The sequence below is a fragment of the Atta colombica genome, unplaced genomic scaffold (assembly GCF_001594045.1).
Source record: "Atta colombica isolate Treedump-2 unplaced genomic scaffold, Acol1.0 scaffold135, whole genome shotgun sequence".
NCBI lineage: Eukaryota > Metazoa > Arthropoda > Insecta > Hymenoptera > Formicidae > Atta > Atta colombica.
In genome coordinates, this window is record NW_017259223.1 from 488,318 (window position 1) to 503,056 (window position 14,739).

At 30.5% G+C, this 14,739-nt stretch overlaps 2 protein-coding genes across 2 annotated transcripts; one reads left to right on the forward strand and one right to left on the reverse strand.

Annotated features, from left to right (window-relative positions):
• Positions 1-409: 409 nt before the first annotated feature.
• LOC108684447 (ABC transporter G family member 20-like) lies at positions 410-10,889 on the forward strand. The gene is given in 15 exon segments (XM_018188767.1): positions 410-534; positions 917-1,161; positions 1,367-1,544; positions 1,621-1,714; positions 3,769-3,972; positions 4,068-4,171; positions 4,453-4,678; positions 6,760-6,861; positions 6,863-6,938; positions 7,209-7,324; positions 8,277-8,344; positions 8,420-8,508; positions 8,614-8,790; positions 10,359-10,445; positions 10,675-10,889. Coding segments are annotated over 15 exon segments (2,082 nt in total). The 5' UTR covers positions 410-433.
• A 977-nt stretch (positions 10,890-11,866) lies between these two features.
• Positions 11,867-14,442, reverse strand: LOC108684518 (pre-mRNA-splicing factor CWC22 homolog). The gene is made up of 2 exons (XM_018188874.1): positions 14,356-14,442; positions 11,867-14,286 (listed from the first exon to the last, which is right to left on the reverse strand). Exon 2 carries the CDS (start codon positions 14,217-14,219, stop codon positions 12,000-12,002), a length of 2,220 nt encoding a protein of 739 aa, XP_018044363.1. The 5' UTR covers positions 14,220-14,286; positions 14,356-14,442; the 3' UTR covers positions 11,867-11,999.
• Positions 14,443-14,739: the final 297 nt, after the last annotated feature.

Here is a 14,739-nt window from a genome sequence, read left to right on the forward strand (position 1 = left end):
ATAAGATAAATAAGGTATTTCAAATTGTTTTATCATTAATTATCACATGTATCTTACGCAAATTCTGTAAACTTTTAAAATTTTGAAAATGTAAGAAAAATACGATTAAATAAAATATAATTAAATTAAAAGCATAAGAAGAATGTGATTCAATACAGATGCATTTTTTATATATTGTCTTCATTAATTGTCAATAATAAAAATGACTATCATTGAAACAAAATAATATTTTGAAAAATATTTGCTTATTATAAATCAACGTGACCTTTTAATACCTCTTATATTTAATTGAAATTTAATTTAATTTAATAACACTTTAAAAAGTTAATTGTTCCCACAATTAAATGTGTAAATCACAATTCATTTTTAAATCATTTGAGAAAAAATTGTTATAGTTTGGCCACTAATCAAACGTTCATCACCATTTTGTAAAATGGTACAACGAGAGGCAGTAGTCATAAGGAACGCCGTAAAGCGTTATGGGAAAGAGTTGGTGTTCAATGGCCTGAATATGACTGTTTCAAGAGGTTCCATGTAAATAACCATATTTATCATGTTAATACAAAAGATTAATCATCTTCGTATTTATTTCCGCTTCAAGTTGTTAACAAATAATTTTTCGAAAAGAATAATTAAAAAGATGCTCCATAGAAAAGAAAGAAAATGCCATAAAATTAATTAAGTTTCGCGATTATCTGCGCGATTTTTACATTATTCAAGAAACAAGAATAAATTTCTATTTTCCATGTACATTCATCGATTTCTTAAATTGCTGTCGTTTGCGCAAAATATACGATAGGATAATCATATAACTTCTTAATGATTATTCAAATAAGAAAATTTAAATAAAAAATTTCATTCGAACATATTACCCAAATAAGATAAAGCATGTAAATGAAATTTTTCTTTTAAACAGATACGGATTGTTGGGATCTAGTGGATGTGGCAAGACCACACTATTGTCCTGCATCGTCGGGATTCGATATCTTGATAGCGGAGAAGTATGGGTCTTGGGAGGAAATCCGGATACCAAGGACTCTGGCATCCCTGGACCTCGAGTAGGTTATATGCCGCAAGAGATTTCCTTGGTTGGAGAGTTTTCCGTGAGCGGTGCCTTCTATTATTTCGGTAGAATTAATGGGCTCGACGATGAGGAGATCGGTAGGATGTAATAAAAAAAATATTAGCATTCGTTGTATGTGAAATGTCACACATTTTCTAAGAGGTTTCAGTTTTACAAAACTGAATTTATTTTTGAGTAAACATCTTGTAAACCGTATCAGTTTTTGTTTTAAATTATTCGTATGCGAAATATTTCATAATGTAAGTTAATTCAAACGACTAGCTTTCCCGTATTATTTCTCAGAGACGAGACAGAGATTCTTCTCGGAGTTGCTTCAACTACCCCCAGCAAATCGCTTAGTGAAGAACATAAGTGGAGGTCAACAAAGAAAAGTTTCTCTTGCTGTTGCATTAATTCACAAACCCAAACTTCTAATTCTCGACGAACCCACTGTGGGCTTGGATCCAATTTTGAGGGAGAAGCAAGTAGATTTTGTTCATTTTAAACACAATATAAAGAATAATAAGAAAATGTTTGGATGTACTTTTTCTTCGTAGAATTTGGGCCTACATGATCCAAATCACGCAGGAGGAAAATATCACAGTGCTGATCACAACACACTACATTGAAGAAACTAAAGATGCTAATAAAGTGCGTCTTGTTTCTATTAAAATAGTTGTAATAATATTTATATAAAAAAAATTATTAGGAAATACTTTTTAAGCTTTTACACCCGTATTTATAGTCCTTCTTTATTTTAAAGATGAAGAAAGCTTCTGTGAAGGATTCCTCAATTCTCTAAGGGCTTCTTATTTCATAAACGGATCTCAAGTTCCCGAAGGAAGGAATATTAAGGGATTTTAGTAACCTACTGAAGGCAGCATGTCATAATACGAAAGTTATCCAAAAATTAAAGACCTTTATTTCCAAATAGCTAAACGGGATTTAGCATATGGAACAAATTGATGCACTGCATGTATTGTTTTCAACTTATCGACAATTTGCTCATTAGAATCTAATGTGAACTGAGTTAGCATCAGACGGCAAATAGATTTCATGAGTTTATGAAATTATAAGAGTATACATTGAGAAATAACTTGTCACATTGACAGCAAACTGACGGCACGCCATGCACGCATGATGACAACTTGCCAGCAGTTTGCTGAATTCTAAGGAAGTGATACAGAACAACAGACAGTTTGTGGAAATCTTGACTTTAGTTTAGTGGAATGAATGACAGCAAAATGGCAATATATTACCCTTATTTGGCTATCTGGGTTTTTCAGCGACACGAAAATTGTTTTTTTAAAAATTGGCATGTAGCGGGGACCTTCCCCTCCAGCGGTATCTACGGTGGAAGGGATAACATGATGTGCTCAATTTGCAAACGTTGCAAGTTGTATTAGGTTAGTTATGAAGGCACTTCCTCCTCAAGGAAATTCATAATCTCCCTTAAAAATAGGAAACTAATAAGTCTCCTTGTTTGGTCAAGGAAAATTTATGAAACGGAACAAGGAAGAAACGAGGAACAAGGAATCTTCATTTCTCAAAAAAAAACTATGAATACGGATATTATAAAATTATTATATGTAAAAAAATGTGTTTTGGTCGATGATACAAAAAATGGTAGTTTAGGGCTAAAATTTTGCTTGTGATGAAAACATATGAAATTGGTCAATCTTTATAGATTTGAATGTGCTGAATTCAAATATGAAGTTTAAAATTCTCCAAAGTCCAGGGAACTTTGGAGAATTTTAAGCTTTACTTTGCAGGAAAATGTATGTATTTCCCGATGAACAAATAGTATAACTGAACAAGAAACCTTTATACAATGTAAAAGTCAATGTTACACGGCGTACAATAATATGACAAAGATAAATGGCCGTATCAATGTGCGTGGACATGCGTGCGTTTCTGTTTTTTCACTATCAGCATTAGCTTTATCCAAGATACACCGTGTGATTACTGAATTGAATATCTCTTAATATGTCTTGTAGAATCTAATCCGTCTCGTTAAGGCTCCTGAATAGTCATTATAGCTATATTAAATCGACGTTAAAAGCGAGAAATGACACGTTAATTTTTATTACGTGCTATTTATAAATAAAGACAATTTGGATAAAACAAAATGATGAGATTGCTTTAAAACGTTTGTAAAAATGGATGAAAACTATGCTTATTATTATCTGATCAGTAAATAATCGTAAAAAAAAAATGATAAAAGGCACGTGTAAATTAAAATAAGCTGCATGCGCGTTGAATAAAAGCACTTTTGCTAATAAAAATTAATAAAAATTAATGTGTCATTTTTCGCTTTAACATCATGATGACTGTGGTGACTACTCAGGAATCTTGTCATATGTCAGTATATTTGTCATGTATCAGTTTGAATTTTTATAAATCTTCCTCTTCTGATTCGTCTGAGTCTTTTATACATTGAAAAATCGTCTTTATGAATCTCTGGTTTATACTGATACTATTTTGGAATCTCATGTAACTAAAAAATTAAATTGAAAACGAAAAAATTATATTTTCATAAAGTTCCCCCTTTAAGATTTTGGAGAATTTTAAGCTTCATATTCGAGTTTAGGACGTCCAAATCTATAAAAATTGATCGATATCATACTTTTCATCACAGGCAAATTTTGCCTAAACTGCCACCGTTTTTTGATCATTTAATATTGTACATTTTCATTGTTATACAGATTGGTTTGATTAGATGTGGTAAATTGTTAGCGGAATCAGCACCACAGGAATTGCTGGAGCAATTTCAAAGCTCGTCTTTGGAAGAAACTTTTCTGAAACTATGTAATGTCCAAAATAACACAATCACTTTAAATGAAGTTCAAGAAGGGGAAGACACCAGTAATATCTTGTATAAAGATCAAAATCAATGTGAATTAACAAAAGTACATGTGTAATGTAGAAATAATCTATGTCCTAATCAATATTATTAAAAAGCTATATAATCGATATTATTTTATAAATAAATTGAATTTTGAAGGTAATGTCAGAGTACGAAGCGGTTTCGGTACGTCAAGTTTCGCGATTGAGAAGATTCAAAGCTCTATTAGTAAAGAATAGCATCCAATTTTTGCGTTATTATGCGTAAGTATATATATGTTAATAATTAATTCTTTTAGAGGACATAAACTTATAGGGCATAGAATATAGGAACATAGAATACAAAATATACTTACATACTTAAAATAAAGAGTCCAGAAAATAAAGAGTTTTAACTGCTTTAATTTCAAATTTTCTGTATTATTTTTGTACATCACTGAATCGTTGCATATAAAACATTATATCTCAAAAAGGTTAAATTTATCAGTAATATATTTCATAATAATAATAAATAATAAATGAATAATAAATAAAAATTTTTTCAGAGGAGTAATTTTCGCAGTAGTATTTCCAATACTTCAAATTGGCACATTTATTATAGCAATTGGTAATAATCCGAAAAATTTGAAGATTGGCGTCGTCAACGATGAAGTCAATAACTGCAGTTCGGATAGCAACTTTGGCAATGTTTGGAATGACGAAATCACTTGTCATTTTGACAACCTCAGTTGTAGATTTTTACATAATTTTGATAGTTCTATCGCGATACAGGTACAACGATTTCAAGATTATTATAATGTATATCGGCATAAATATGATTAATATGAAATAATTTTACGTTTCTTTAAGAAGATCCTAAAGCTGTTTGTATTACAAATTAAATCATAAAAACAACAAATTAACAAATTAACAAATTAAATCATTTTTTATATAACAATTACTTTTTTCTCTTTTATAGTTTCGAAAATTCTAATATAAACAGTTTTGGAATCTTTAGAAACAGCTCTTTTGGCCTACAAATTGATTGCTTACAATAGTGCATTTACCTACATCATATTTGTTGATAATTCGTTGGCATACAAAAATTATTGCCTACATATATTGAGTATATGTGTATATAAGTTAATGTTTTTTTTTAACCGAATAAAGTTAAAGTTAATGGCTTTACATAATTAATAAAGTTAAGTTAAAAGTTGAAGGAGTAAAAAATTAACTTAACGTAAGTTAAGTTAATACTGAATTAACTTAAGTTAAAAAAAAAGTTAATTTTGAAAAAAATTATTTTTTAGATTATAATGTAATAATTTTTCTTAAAATGAAATTAAATAACTACAATATAGATTATTAAGTAAATTAAATTTTTAATTTTTTTATTCATATATGATATAAATATATAACACATAATGATATAACTATAAGTTATATAATATATAAGTTATATAATATATAACTTAAAAAAAACAGCCATAGAGCCAGCACATAGAGAAGATACAAGATCAGAGATTACTTTTTAATAAGTCTTAAGCCATAAAAAATTGATTACTCAATTACAATTGAGTGCGAGAAGAATATTTGATTGTAATTGGTCAATTTCTTATGACTTAAGGCTTAAAACATCTATTCCATACTAAGGCTTATGACATAAGGCATAACTACATAAATTAATCAGAGCTGTATTAGCATTCTTAAGAAATTACTTAAGATGATTTTAAAATATGAACAGATTACGAATATACGCCCTTAGTCTTATTATACCTTATTATTTTTCTAAGATATTTAAAAGAGATAAAAAAATTTTTAACTTAAAAAAAAGTTAAAAAGTTAACGTTTAAAAATAATTTAGTTAAGTTAAAATTTAATGCATTTAAAATTAACTAAATTAAGTTAAAAGTTATTAACTTTTTAACTTTTTTTTTAACTTTTAATTAGTTACTACTCAATCTTGGTTATCTCCGTCCAAATCCGTTCTTAGAATGCCAACGTTTCGTGAACATTGCAGTTTACTTCATTAGAATGAAAAGCAACCTGATATTGAGTATTTCCACCATGATAAAATGAACTGCGTTCACGAAACGTTAGCATTCTAAAAATGGATTTGGACACGGATGGAGATAACCCGTGAAACGCATAATTTCTGAACATAAATTAAAAAAAAAATACAAATTTTTTGCTTTAAAAATACAAATCTTCTCTTTTAAAACAAATTCTGTACTTTAAAACATAAATTTCCTATTTTAAAAATACAAATTATTTTCTTACGTAGATTAATCTTAATTTTATATTTGTACACAAAAATGCTAGGTAATCGATTTGTAGACAATAATACATATCGTGTATACAAATGTGACTTTGTTTCTAAAATTTTTATTTGTCCGCAAAAATGTAAATAATCAAGTTATAGGCAATAATATATGTAGGCAATCGATCTATGGGCAATAATATTATGTATGCAATGTAATTTGTGCGCAATAGCATCATGCTATGTAGTGCTTCTACCTCTTAATTTTATATTTATGCGTAATAGTACATATATTTTTGTACACAAACGAACTAAAAGTGATATAAGCAAACGTTGCTGTGTTGATATAGACAATTGATCGGCAAACTCCCTTTTCTTAACATTTTTCCCATATTCCATAAATTGAAATATAAAAATTTTAACACACACACACACACACACACACACACACAAACACACACACACATACACACGCGCGCGCGCGCATACACATTTTCATATAAATTAAGAAGGCGGTTATATGTCATGTAACGATGTAACCGAGAGGATGATTGTAACAATAATCAAAACATTAAATGTTTTAAAAATGTTCTTATTAATATTTCGCTTGCAGGAGTATTATGACGACTTTTCCGAAGCGAAACAGGCTGTACAAAATGCGAAGCTCAGTGGTTTGATATATTTTAGTCATAACTTCTCCAAAGCTTTGCTTGATACGAGTGGAAGAAGCCGCTTCCGCGAAAGATTCCGATTTACTCGCCAGTCAAATTCAAATTTTCCTCGATATGGGCGGTACGTTATATATTGACAATGCGTTTTAATCGTTTAAAAATTTAAAAAGTTTAATTAATTTATATATATAAAAATATTATTTAAAATATAAAAAAATAAAATATACTATTTAAAAATATACTATTTAAAATATACTATTTAAAAAATTATGCAAAAAGATCTAAGAAATTGAGAATCAGTAAGGTATCATATCATAAATATTTTAGCAGAAACGTAAATTAAACGATGCATTAGAAATTACAAATACGTAAATTTACAACTCTGTTATAGATATGCAAATTGGACTTTATATACAGAAGAAATTATTCAATCGTTTCTTAGATGCTTATGAAGATATCATGAGAGACTGCAAATATTCGCCAAAATTGGCCAATCTACCTATCCGAGTAAGTATATTTTAAAATTAGTTATTATTACGATGAGCATATGTCCTTTACTGTAAAGGACAGTTCTTTATTTTAGATAGCTATCCTTTAGATTTATTTGTTTCTTCAAAACTCAATTTTGTCCTTTATTTTCCAATATTATCTTTTATTTTGACATTACAAGAAATTCTTTTCTAATTAGCGTTCCAATGTCTATATATATAATATTATATTAATGAGCAAATTTTTACAGAAAATATAAATTTATTCAAATTAGAGTTGTTTTCATTTTTTATTATTTCTATTATTTCAGATTAAGGGTTTGTTCCAATACAGTCGAACCAGTTTCAATTATCAGAAAATTGGGCATTATCTCAATTTAATTATTAGCACTGTGCAATAAAATTTTATAAAGCTGATTCTTGACAGATTCTTGACAGTCAAACTGCTTTGAAAACATGTAGGAAGAAAACTAAAATTTTCAAATTTGTCATTTTTATTTGTTATTTTTTTAAAGAAAATAAGGTCACATAATTATTATTGAACTTCTCCACGGAGAGAATGATTTTGTTGAAGTATCCAAAAATTTAATTAGATACAGATCTGAAAATAATTTTAGAACATTAAAATTTTTAGGTTTTATACTTGATTCTTACCTAAAAATTTTGATGCTCTAATAAAATTATTTTCAAATCTATTATATCTAGCAAATATTAATAAATATTTGGATACTTCAGCAAAATCTATGTTATGCATTATTCGTCTCTCTCTCCCTCTCTCTCTCTCTCTCTTCCTTTCCATCCATCCATCCCTACCTCCCCTTTCCCCCATCCCTCCTTCCCCCTCTCCCCATCCCTCTCTCCGCCCTCTTCTCTCTCTCTCTCTCTCTCTCTCTCTCTCTCTCTCTCTCTCTCTCTCTCTCTCTCTCTCATGAAGAACTAAAATGAAGGAATAAAATTATATTCTTTTTAAGTTTGAAGAACCTATTTATGGTACGACCGACTTCAAGTATACAGATTACATGATACCAACTTACATACTAGGATAAGCGAAAATCAATTTAACTCAATTGGAATGAAATTAATTGCTGTTACTAAATTATTTATATTCTTGCAGACTTAGCTTCTTCTTAGCCGCTACAGTTTCTATCACTTTAATAATTACAGATCGAATGGAGGGTGTCTGGGATCGAAGTGTAGTTCAAGGTAATTTATTAATATATTGTCGCGTCCAAGATTATGTTTTACAATTGTTTCATCATTTTATTTCTTATCACAATAATGCAAATGTGTAATATAAATATGTGATAGGGATCAGAACAGAAGAAATTCTGCTGTCTCACATTCTTATTCAGAGCGTCATCATTATCATCCATACAATTACGATAATGCTCTTAATATTTCCTATATGGGGCCTAGAATGTAAAGGATCGATATTTACTGTAATGGTCTCCACATTTTTCTCGGGTTTTTGCGGATTAATGTACGGTACGATTCTAAATACGATGCAATTCAGTTATTAAAGAAAGAGTGAATCATTTTAATATATTTAATATATCATTTTAATTAATCATTTTAATATAATCGATTTTCTCAAAATCTATAAGTTTAAAAAAATGTTTCAGACAAAAATTTTATAGTTTAAGCAGGAAAAAAGTTGGTGATTTTGAGATGTCCTTAAGATTAGATCAAGATTATCTAAAATTTTTTGAACGGAACTCCTCTTTTTTTATTACATATCCTTATAGCTGTCTTTAAGACCTTTTGAAAACATTATAATAAAATTCATTTTCATTAAATACTTTTCGAATTATTTATTATTTTATTATTTATTATTTATTATTTATTTCGAATTAAATACTTTTCGAATTATGACGCTTGAAAGTTACAGTACCATTGGCATTTGCATTACCTAAAGTGTCAAAGTGATGGTTAAAATCTTTGGAATGTTGTTCACAAAATAAACTTACAGGTTACTATATATCATAATATAATTTAATTTGATTCAAGATCAGATTCAAGCCAATAGTTGTTTTCCAAAAACTTTGAAGGTGTAATTCGGTCTATCAACTAAATTGTATTCGTGAGGCTTAGAGCAATAAATTTCGATGAAAAAGATTCTCATATTCAATTGATCCTTAAATAGAATATGTATAAATGGTTTTTGTTATTTTCAATTCTCTCGGACCTTGAATTTGACATTGGACCAAATTAAATTATAATATGTAATAAGAAATAGTTATCAACGTCATGATTAAACAAGTAAACAATATTCCAAAAGTTTTGACCATCACTCTGACCTTGAGTAATGCAAATGCCAGCGATACTGTAACTTTCAAGTCATAATTTAAAAAGTACTTAATGCAAATAAATTTTATTATAGTGTTTTCAAAAGGTCTTGAAGACAAGTATAAGAACATGTAATAAAATATAAGGGGTTTCATTAAAAAAATTTTAGAAAGTTTTGACTTGATCTTAAGGATATCTCAAAATCAATCAAAGTCATCAACTTCTGTCTTGAAACTATAAAACTTTTATTTGGAACATTTTTAAACTTACAGATTTTGAAAAAATCGACTGAATAAATTAAAATGGTTCATCTTGTATAGTAGTAATTATGAATAGACTTTTGAAAAGGTGAATCCCTTGATTTTTTTATCCCTTGATTCGATTGATATACTACTATATTTTGATGCTTTGATTACAAATATAATAAAAATTGCTGACAAAGTCATTTTCAAGATCAAATATCTAAAAGACTTTTTTAAACATTTTTTTCGTGTTTCGCGAGGAAAGTCGTGTGTTCCTAAGCAGGGGAGCGCTTAGCCAGATTGCGTGGCAAATAACTGTCAAAATGATCGGTAATTTTCATGATCATATTTGTAATCAGCACACCAAATTCAGTAGTATACCAAAATTCAGTAGTATACCAATCGACAATAAAATTGAAGTTCATCCTTTCGGAAGTTCACCCGTAGTTATATATAGTAGTAATTTTTATAGTAGTAATTCAGAAACTGGAAACTAAACTGATAATTATGTTAATATATTTTCAGGTTTTATTATCTCTGTTACATGCAAAAATCTCATTGTAGCGCATTACAGTGCAGCCGGAAGTTTTTTCCTGTTAATATTCCTCAACGGTAAATCTTTACTCTTTATGCATTAGGAAATCTTTTTTTTTTAATCTAATATCGTTACATGATAATATTATTAATTTGATTATTTCTGAATTTACAATTTTTTGTTACGTTATATTATTATTAATATAAAAAATTAGCAAATGTTAGTTCAAATTAACAACAATATCTTAAGAATAATTATCTTACGTTAATCAAATTTTTATCAATATATTAATTGACAAAATCATAGGATCTATGTGGCCAATAGAGGGAATGCCAAAAATGCTTCGCTGGTTTAGCTACGCATTGCCAACTACTTTGCCCTCTATATCATTGAGAGAAATCATCTACAAGGGATATTCCATATCTAAGCCACAAATTTATATTGGCTTATTAATAAGTATAGGGTGGTCATTATTGTTTCTTATTATATCTATATTCCGTGTAAAATTGAAGTCGTTGTGATATCATTCACGAACGCAAACAAAATTTTTTAGAAAGAAAATGATCTTGTATAATTTAAAGAATTCAATTAGACAAATATGCAAAATGTTCCATCTAATTTGATGTGCATATAAAATCATGCATATAAAAACATTCTTATTGATTTGTGTACAGAATTTTATACTAATTATAAACTGTAATAAAAATTTTTTATATATCTGAGAAAATGTATGATTATTTTTATCCATTTAAATAGATATTAAATAGATATTAATTAGTCCATAAATAATTAATTACTCTAAAGAAATAAATATCATGGCTAATATTATTTATTTAAGAAATTATAATGACATTTTTCTATTTAAATTAATAATTACATCTTATTTTATTAAATAATGTAAAAATAATATAAAAATAACTTCTATATAATAGCAATATGAATTGTTTTCAAATAATAATGATAAATATTTTACACAAGAAAAAAATAATCTAGTTATTATATATTTAGTTTTAGTGAATAATTGTATAAATTAATAAATTAATTGTATAAATAATTATTGTTGTTCAAAAAATTGCGTTGTTTGAAAAATAAAGTAATCAGTTTTTAATGTATTTGCGTTAATTTAAGTTTGGAAAATTAAAAAAGATCAATACACACTCACACACACACACTCACACACACACACACATACACACACACACACACATACACACACACACACACACACACACACACACATTATTGAATTCACATGAGTGAAAAACAACATATTTGATTAAGGAGATTCTTCATGTCTAATATTTCTTGTACATTTATACAATTTCGAGATCTAACTGCATGCCGATTATTTCGGGGAGTTAAGATGTTTACAGATACAGATATAGATATGCTTATTATAGACGAATGCGGATCTATGATTTTAATTTACGTCTAACGAATAATAAATAGTATGCAAAAATAGAATAAATATTATATGTCCATTTATTATTCCTGCTCGCTCGAAATTTTAAAAACTTAGTCAAATGTAAATCACAGAATATATTATATTATATAATTTGTATAGAATAGCTTTATCATATACACTATAAAAAGGTCTCTTACTTTTGTATTACTTAATTTCTATATCTGTTTCATTTGTCCTTTTTCGTCTTGCCTTTCTTCTTCTTGCTAGGCACTTTCTTAGTCTTTTCTTCCTTCTTGTCTTTCGATTTCGATTTATTTTCTTTTCGTTTACGCAACACTTTCTTTTTCTTCTTCTTCGCTGGAACTTCATCCTCTGATGATGATGATGATGAAGAAGAATCGGTTGAAGAAGTTGTCGTTGAACTAGACGGGCTGGAACTGGATGACGAACTGCTAGACTCGTCAGAGCTCGACGGTTCTTCTTCCTTGGTAATTAATGTCGGCACAGCAACTGGCTTCGGATGGGATTTTAAATGTTCTCTCAAATCATCTGTCAAACCACCCAAGCCGATCGACGTAAAGAAGTTGATCGCAAAACGCGTGTTCTTTGGATCGTCTCTGGGAAATAGTCCTTCAAACACCTCTTGCAACGTTACATCTTTAACCCGTTCGTTCAGCTTTGCCAGACCCATGTACTCAGAGAGCTCCTGAAACAAGATCTTGATAAATATTCTGTTGGAACTCGTAGTGTCTTCCTCATTCAGTTTTATGCACGAAAGTACGCTCCACGATATGGAATCTGTAAACAGTAAATGCGCGAAGAATTTCGATACGTTCCGCAACTTGTTCGTGTCGAGGCGGTGTATCGTATGATAAGAGTCTTTGAAAATCTGCTCGAACGGCGTCACATATATTTTATTAATGGCGCAAAACCGACCGGCTAGAAGGCCGAAGAACTTCTCATATGTCCGCATTTCCGCGCAACAGTCCAAAAACATATGACATAGCTCGATCTCCTGCCCAGGTTTCAGTTGCATTTTCATCAATTTATGTGCACACTCTTCGAAATCGAGCGAAGAGTGTATAGTCAGATATATAGTTCGTCGAAGTGCAGTCAGATTTGTTTCTGTATTATCAAGGATCACTCCTTCTTTTCCTTCGGTCTGTTCTGTGCTGCTGTCGTTGTCCGAGCTTTCTTCTTCTCCATCTTCATCGTCGCCTTCTGAATCACTGATATCCGAGCCAAGAATTTCTTTACACAATTGCTTGTACTTCTCTTCGGAGGCAAGATAATCAGCGTCAAACTTGAACACGTTTAATATATCTTGCGCTTCCATCTCGTCATCCAATCTTATCAAATGAGTGATTTGATGTTCCTCCTCCACGAGATCCAGTTCTTCGGGTACAGCCTCGTGATCCTTAAATCCATCCTTCCTGATCTGAAACATAACTTCTATCATATACTGGACTCGCTTATCCAATTGTCCCTCATGCAGTATGTTTCTCAGCATTTCAAAGATAGCCTCGATACCCCTTCGCGAAACCTCTGTCAGTTTCATACCACATTCCTTCAAAAATGCAATGGCTACTTCGACAGAATCGTCAGTTGGTGTCTCCAGCAGTAGAGTCAAGACTTCCAAAGCGATAATCTCATAAGCCACACGCTGGTTAATCAAATGCGCTATAAAAGTTCCTGAAGAAATGCATAAAGGTTTATCATTTCTTTTGAATCCACGTTTGAATTGTAGAACAAGCCGTTTTAGCACCAACTCGCCTATGTTAGGAAACTTAGAATTGATTATAGATGTCAGTGCAGCGTAAACTGGAGTAAATGTTGGAGACGCAGCTTGTGCTTGAATAATAGACCGTGCTAACAGACCTCTACCTCGGATGATGTTCTCGTGCAGCAGCTCACGCGTTATGATCCCGATGTTGCTGGTGTTTACTTTATTGATGTATCCGTGAATAGATTTTTTTAACGCTTCCCAGGCAATACGTTGATAAGCGGCTCCTGACTTGTCAGTGATCTCCGCTTGGAGCATACGCAATTTGGCAGGTGGGATGTACGCGCCTCCCGTCCTCGAGGTCAAAAGATCTACCGTCCGCTTCTGCTTGGCATCCTCTGGATTCTCTCGCGCTTTATCCGGTTCTCCATAATACCTGTTGCCAATCTCTTCCCGCGGCGAATTCCGCTTTCCGCTTGCTTCGCCGTCGCTGTCCCTGAGATCTCCACGATCGTCGCTGTACCTACGATCTCTGTGATCGTTGCGTCGGGAGCTCCGATGATCGCTATCATGCTTGGAACTCCTGTGATCATCGTGGTGCCTGGAATTCCTATGATCGCCGTTATGTTCTAATTCTTTGGAGTCATCATGTTTGCGGTCTCTGCGCTTACGAGAACGTTCCTCGTTCTCGTTCTCATCCCTTCGTGAATGCGATCTCTTCATCTTGAACACGTAATTTTAAATTGCCTCCGCCGCGGATTTCCAACGGTGTACTCTCAATTAGGTTATTCTGTACATGTAATAATTATTTATGTACTGTATATTATATATTTTTAATTATATCATGAATATAATTTACAGAGGTACGATGAAGAAATTCACTGGATCACTCAAAATCAATTCAAATCTTTCTAGGCGATAGGCACTCGGAAAACATAACCATAATCGCAATAATCACACATTTTAATTACTTTTCTAAAATTCTTCTGTACGCGATAGTCAGAAGATGTCGCTCCGTCATTGCATCAATTCGCGCCAATTTCAATTTAAAGTGCACTTTTTCAAATTACGGATTGACAGAATTGAATAAAACAAGCATCGTTATTTTCAGATAAAATATATAACATAGCAGTAATTTCAAAATATGAAAATAATAATAAGGAGTCAAAATAAAATTTTATTTCTTACGAAGCTGTGACAGTCGGATCTTACAATTTTAAAATCTTATCATAAAATAATAAAA

Bases quoted from the DNA above. Each gene is read 5' to 3' on its own strand.
- LOC108684518 (XM_018188874.1), bottom strand. From the start codon at position 14,219: ATGAAGAGATCGCATTCACGAAGGGATGAGAACGAGAACGAGGAACGT.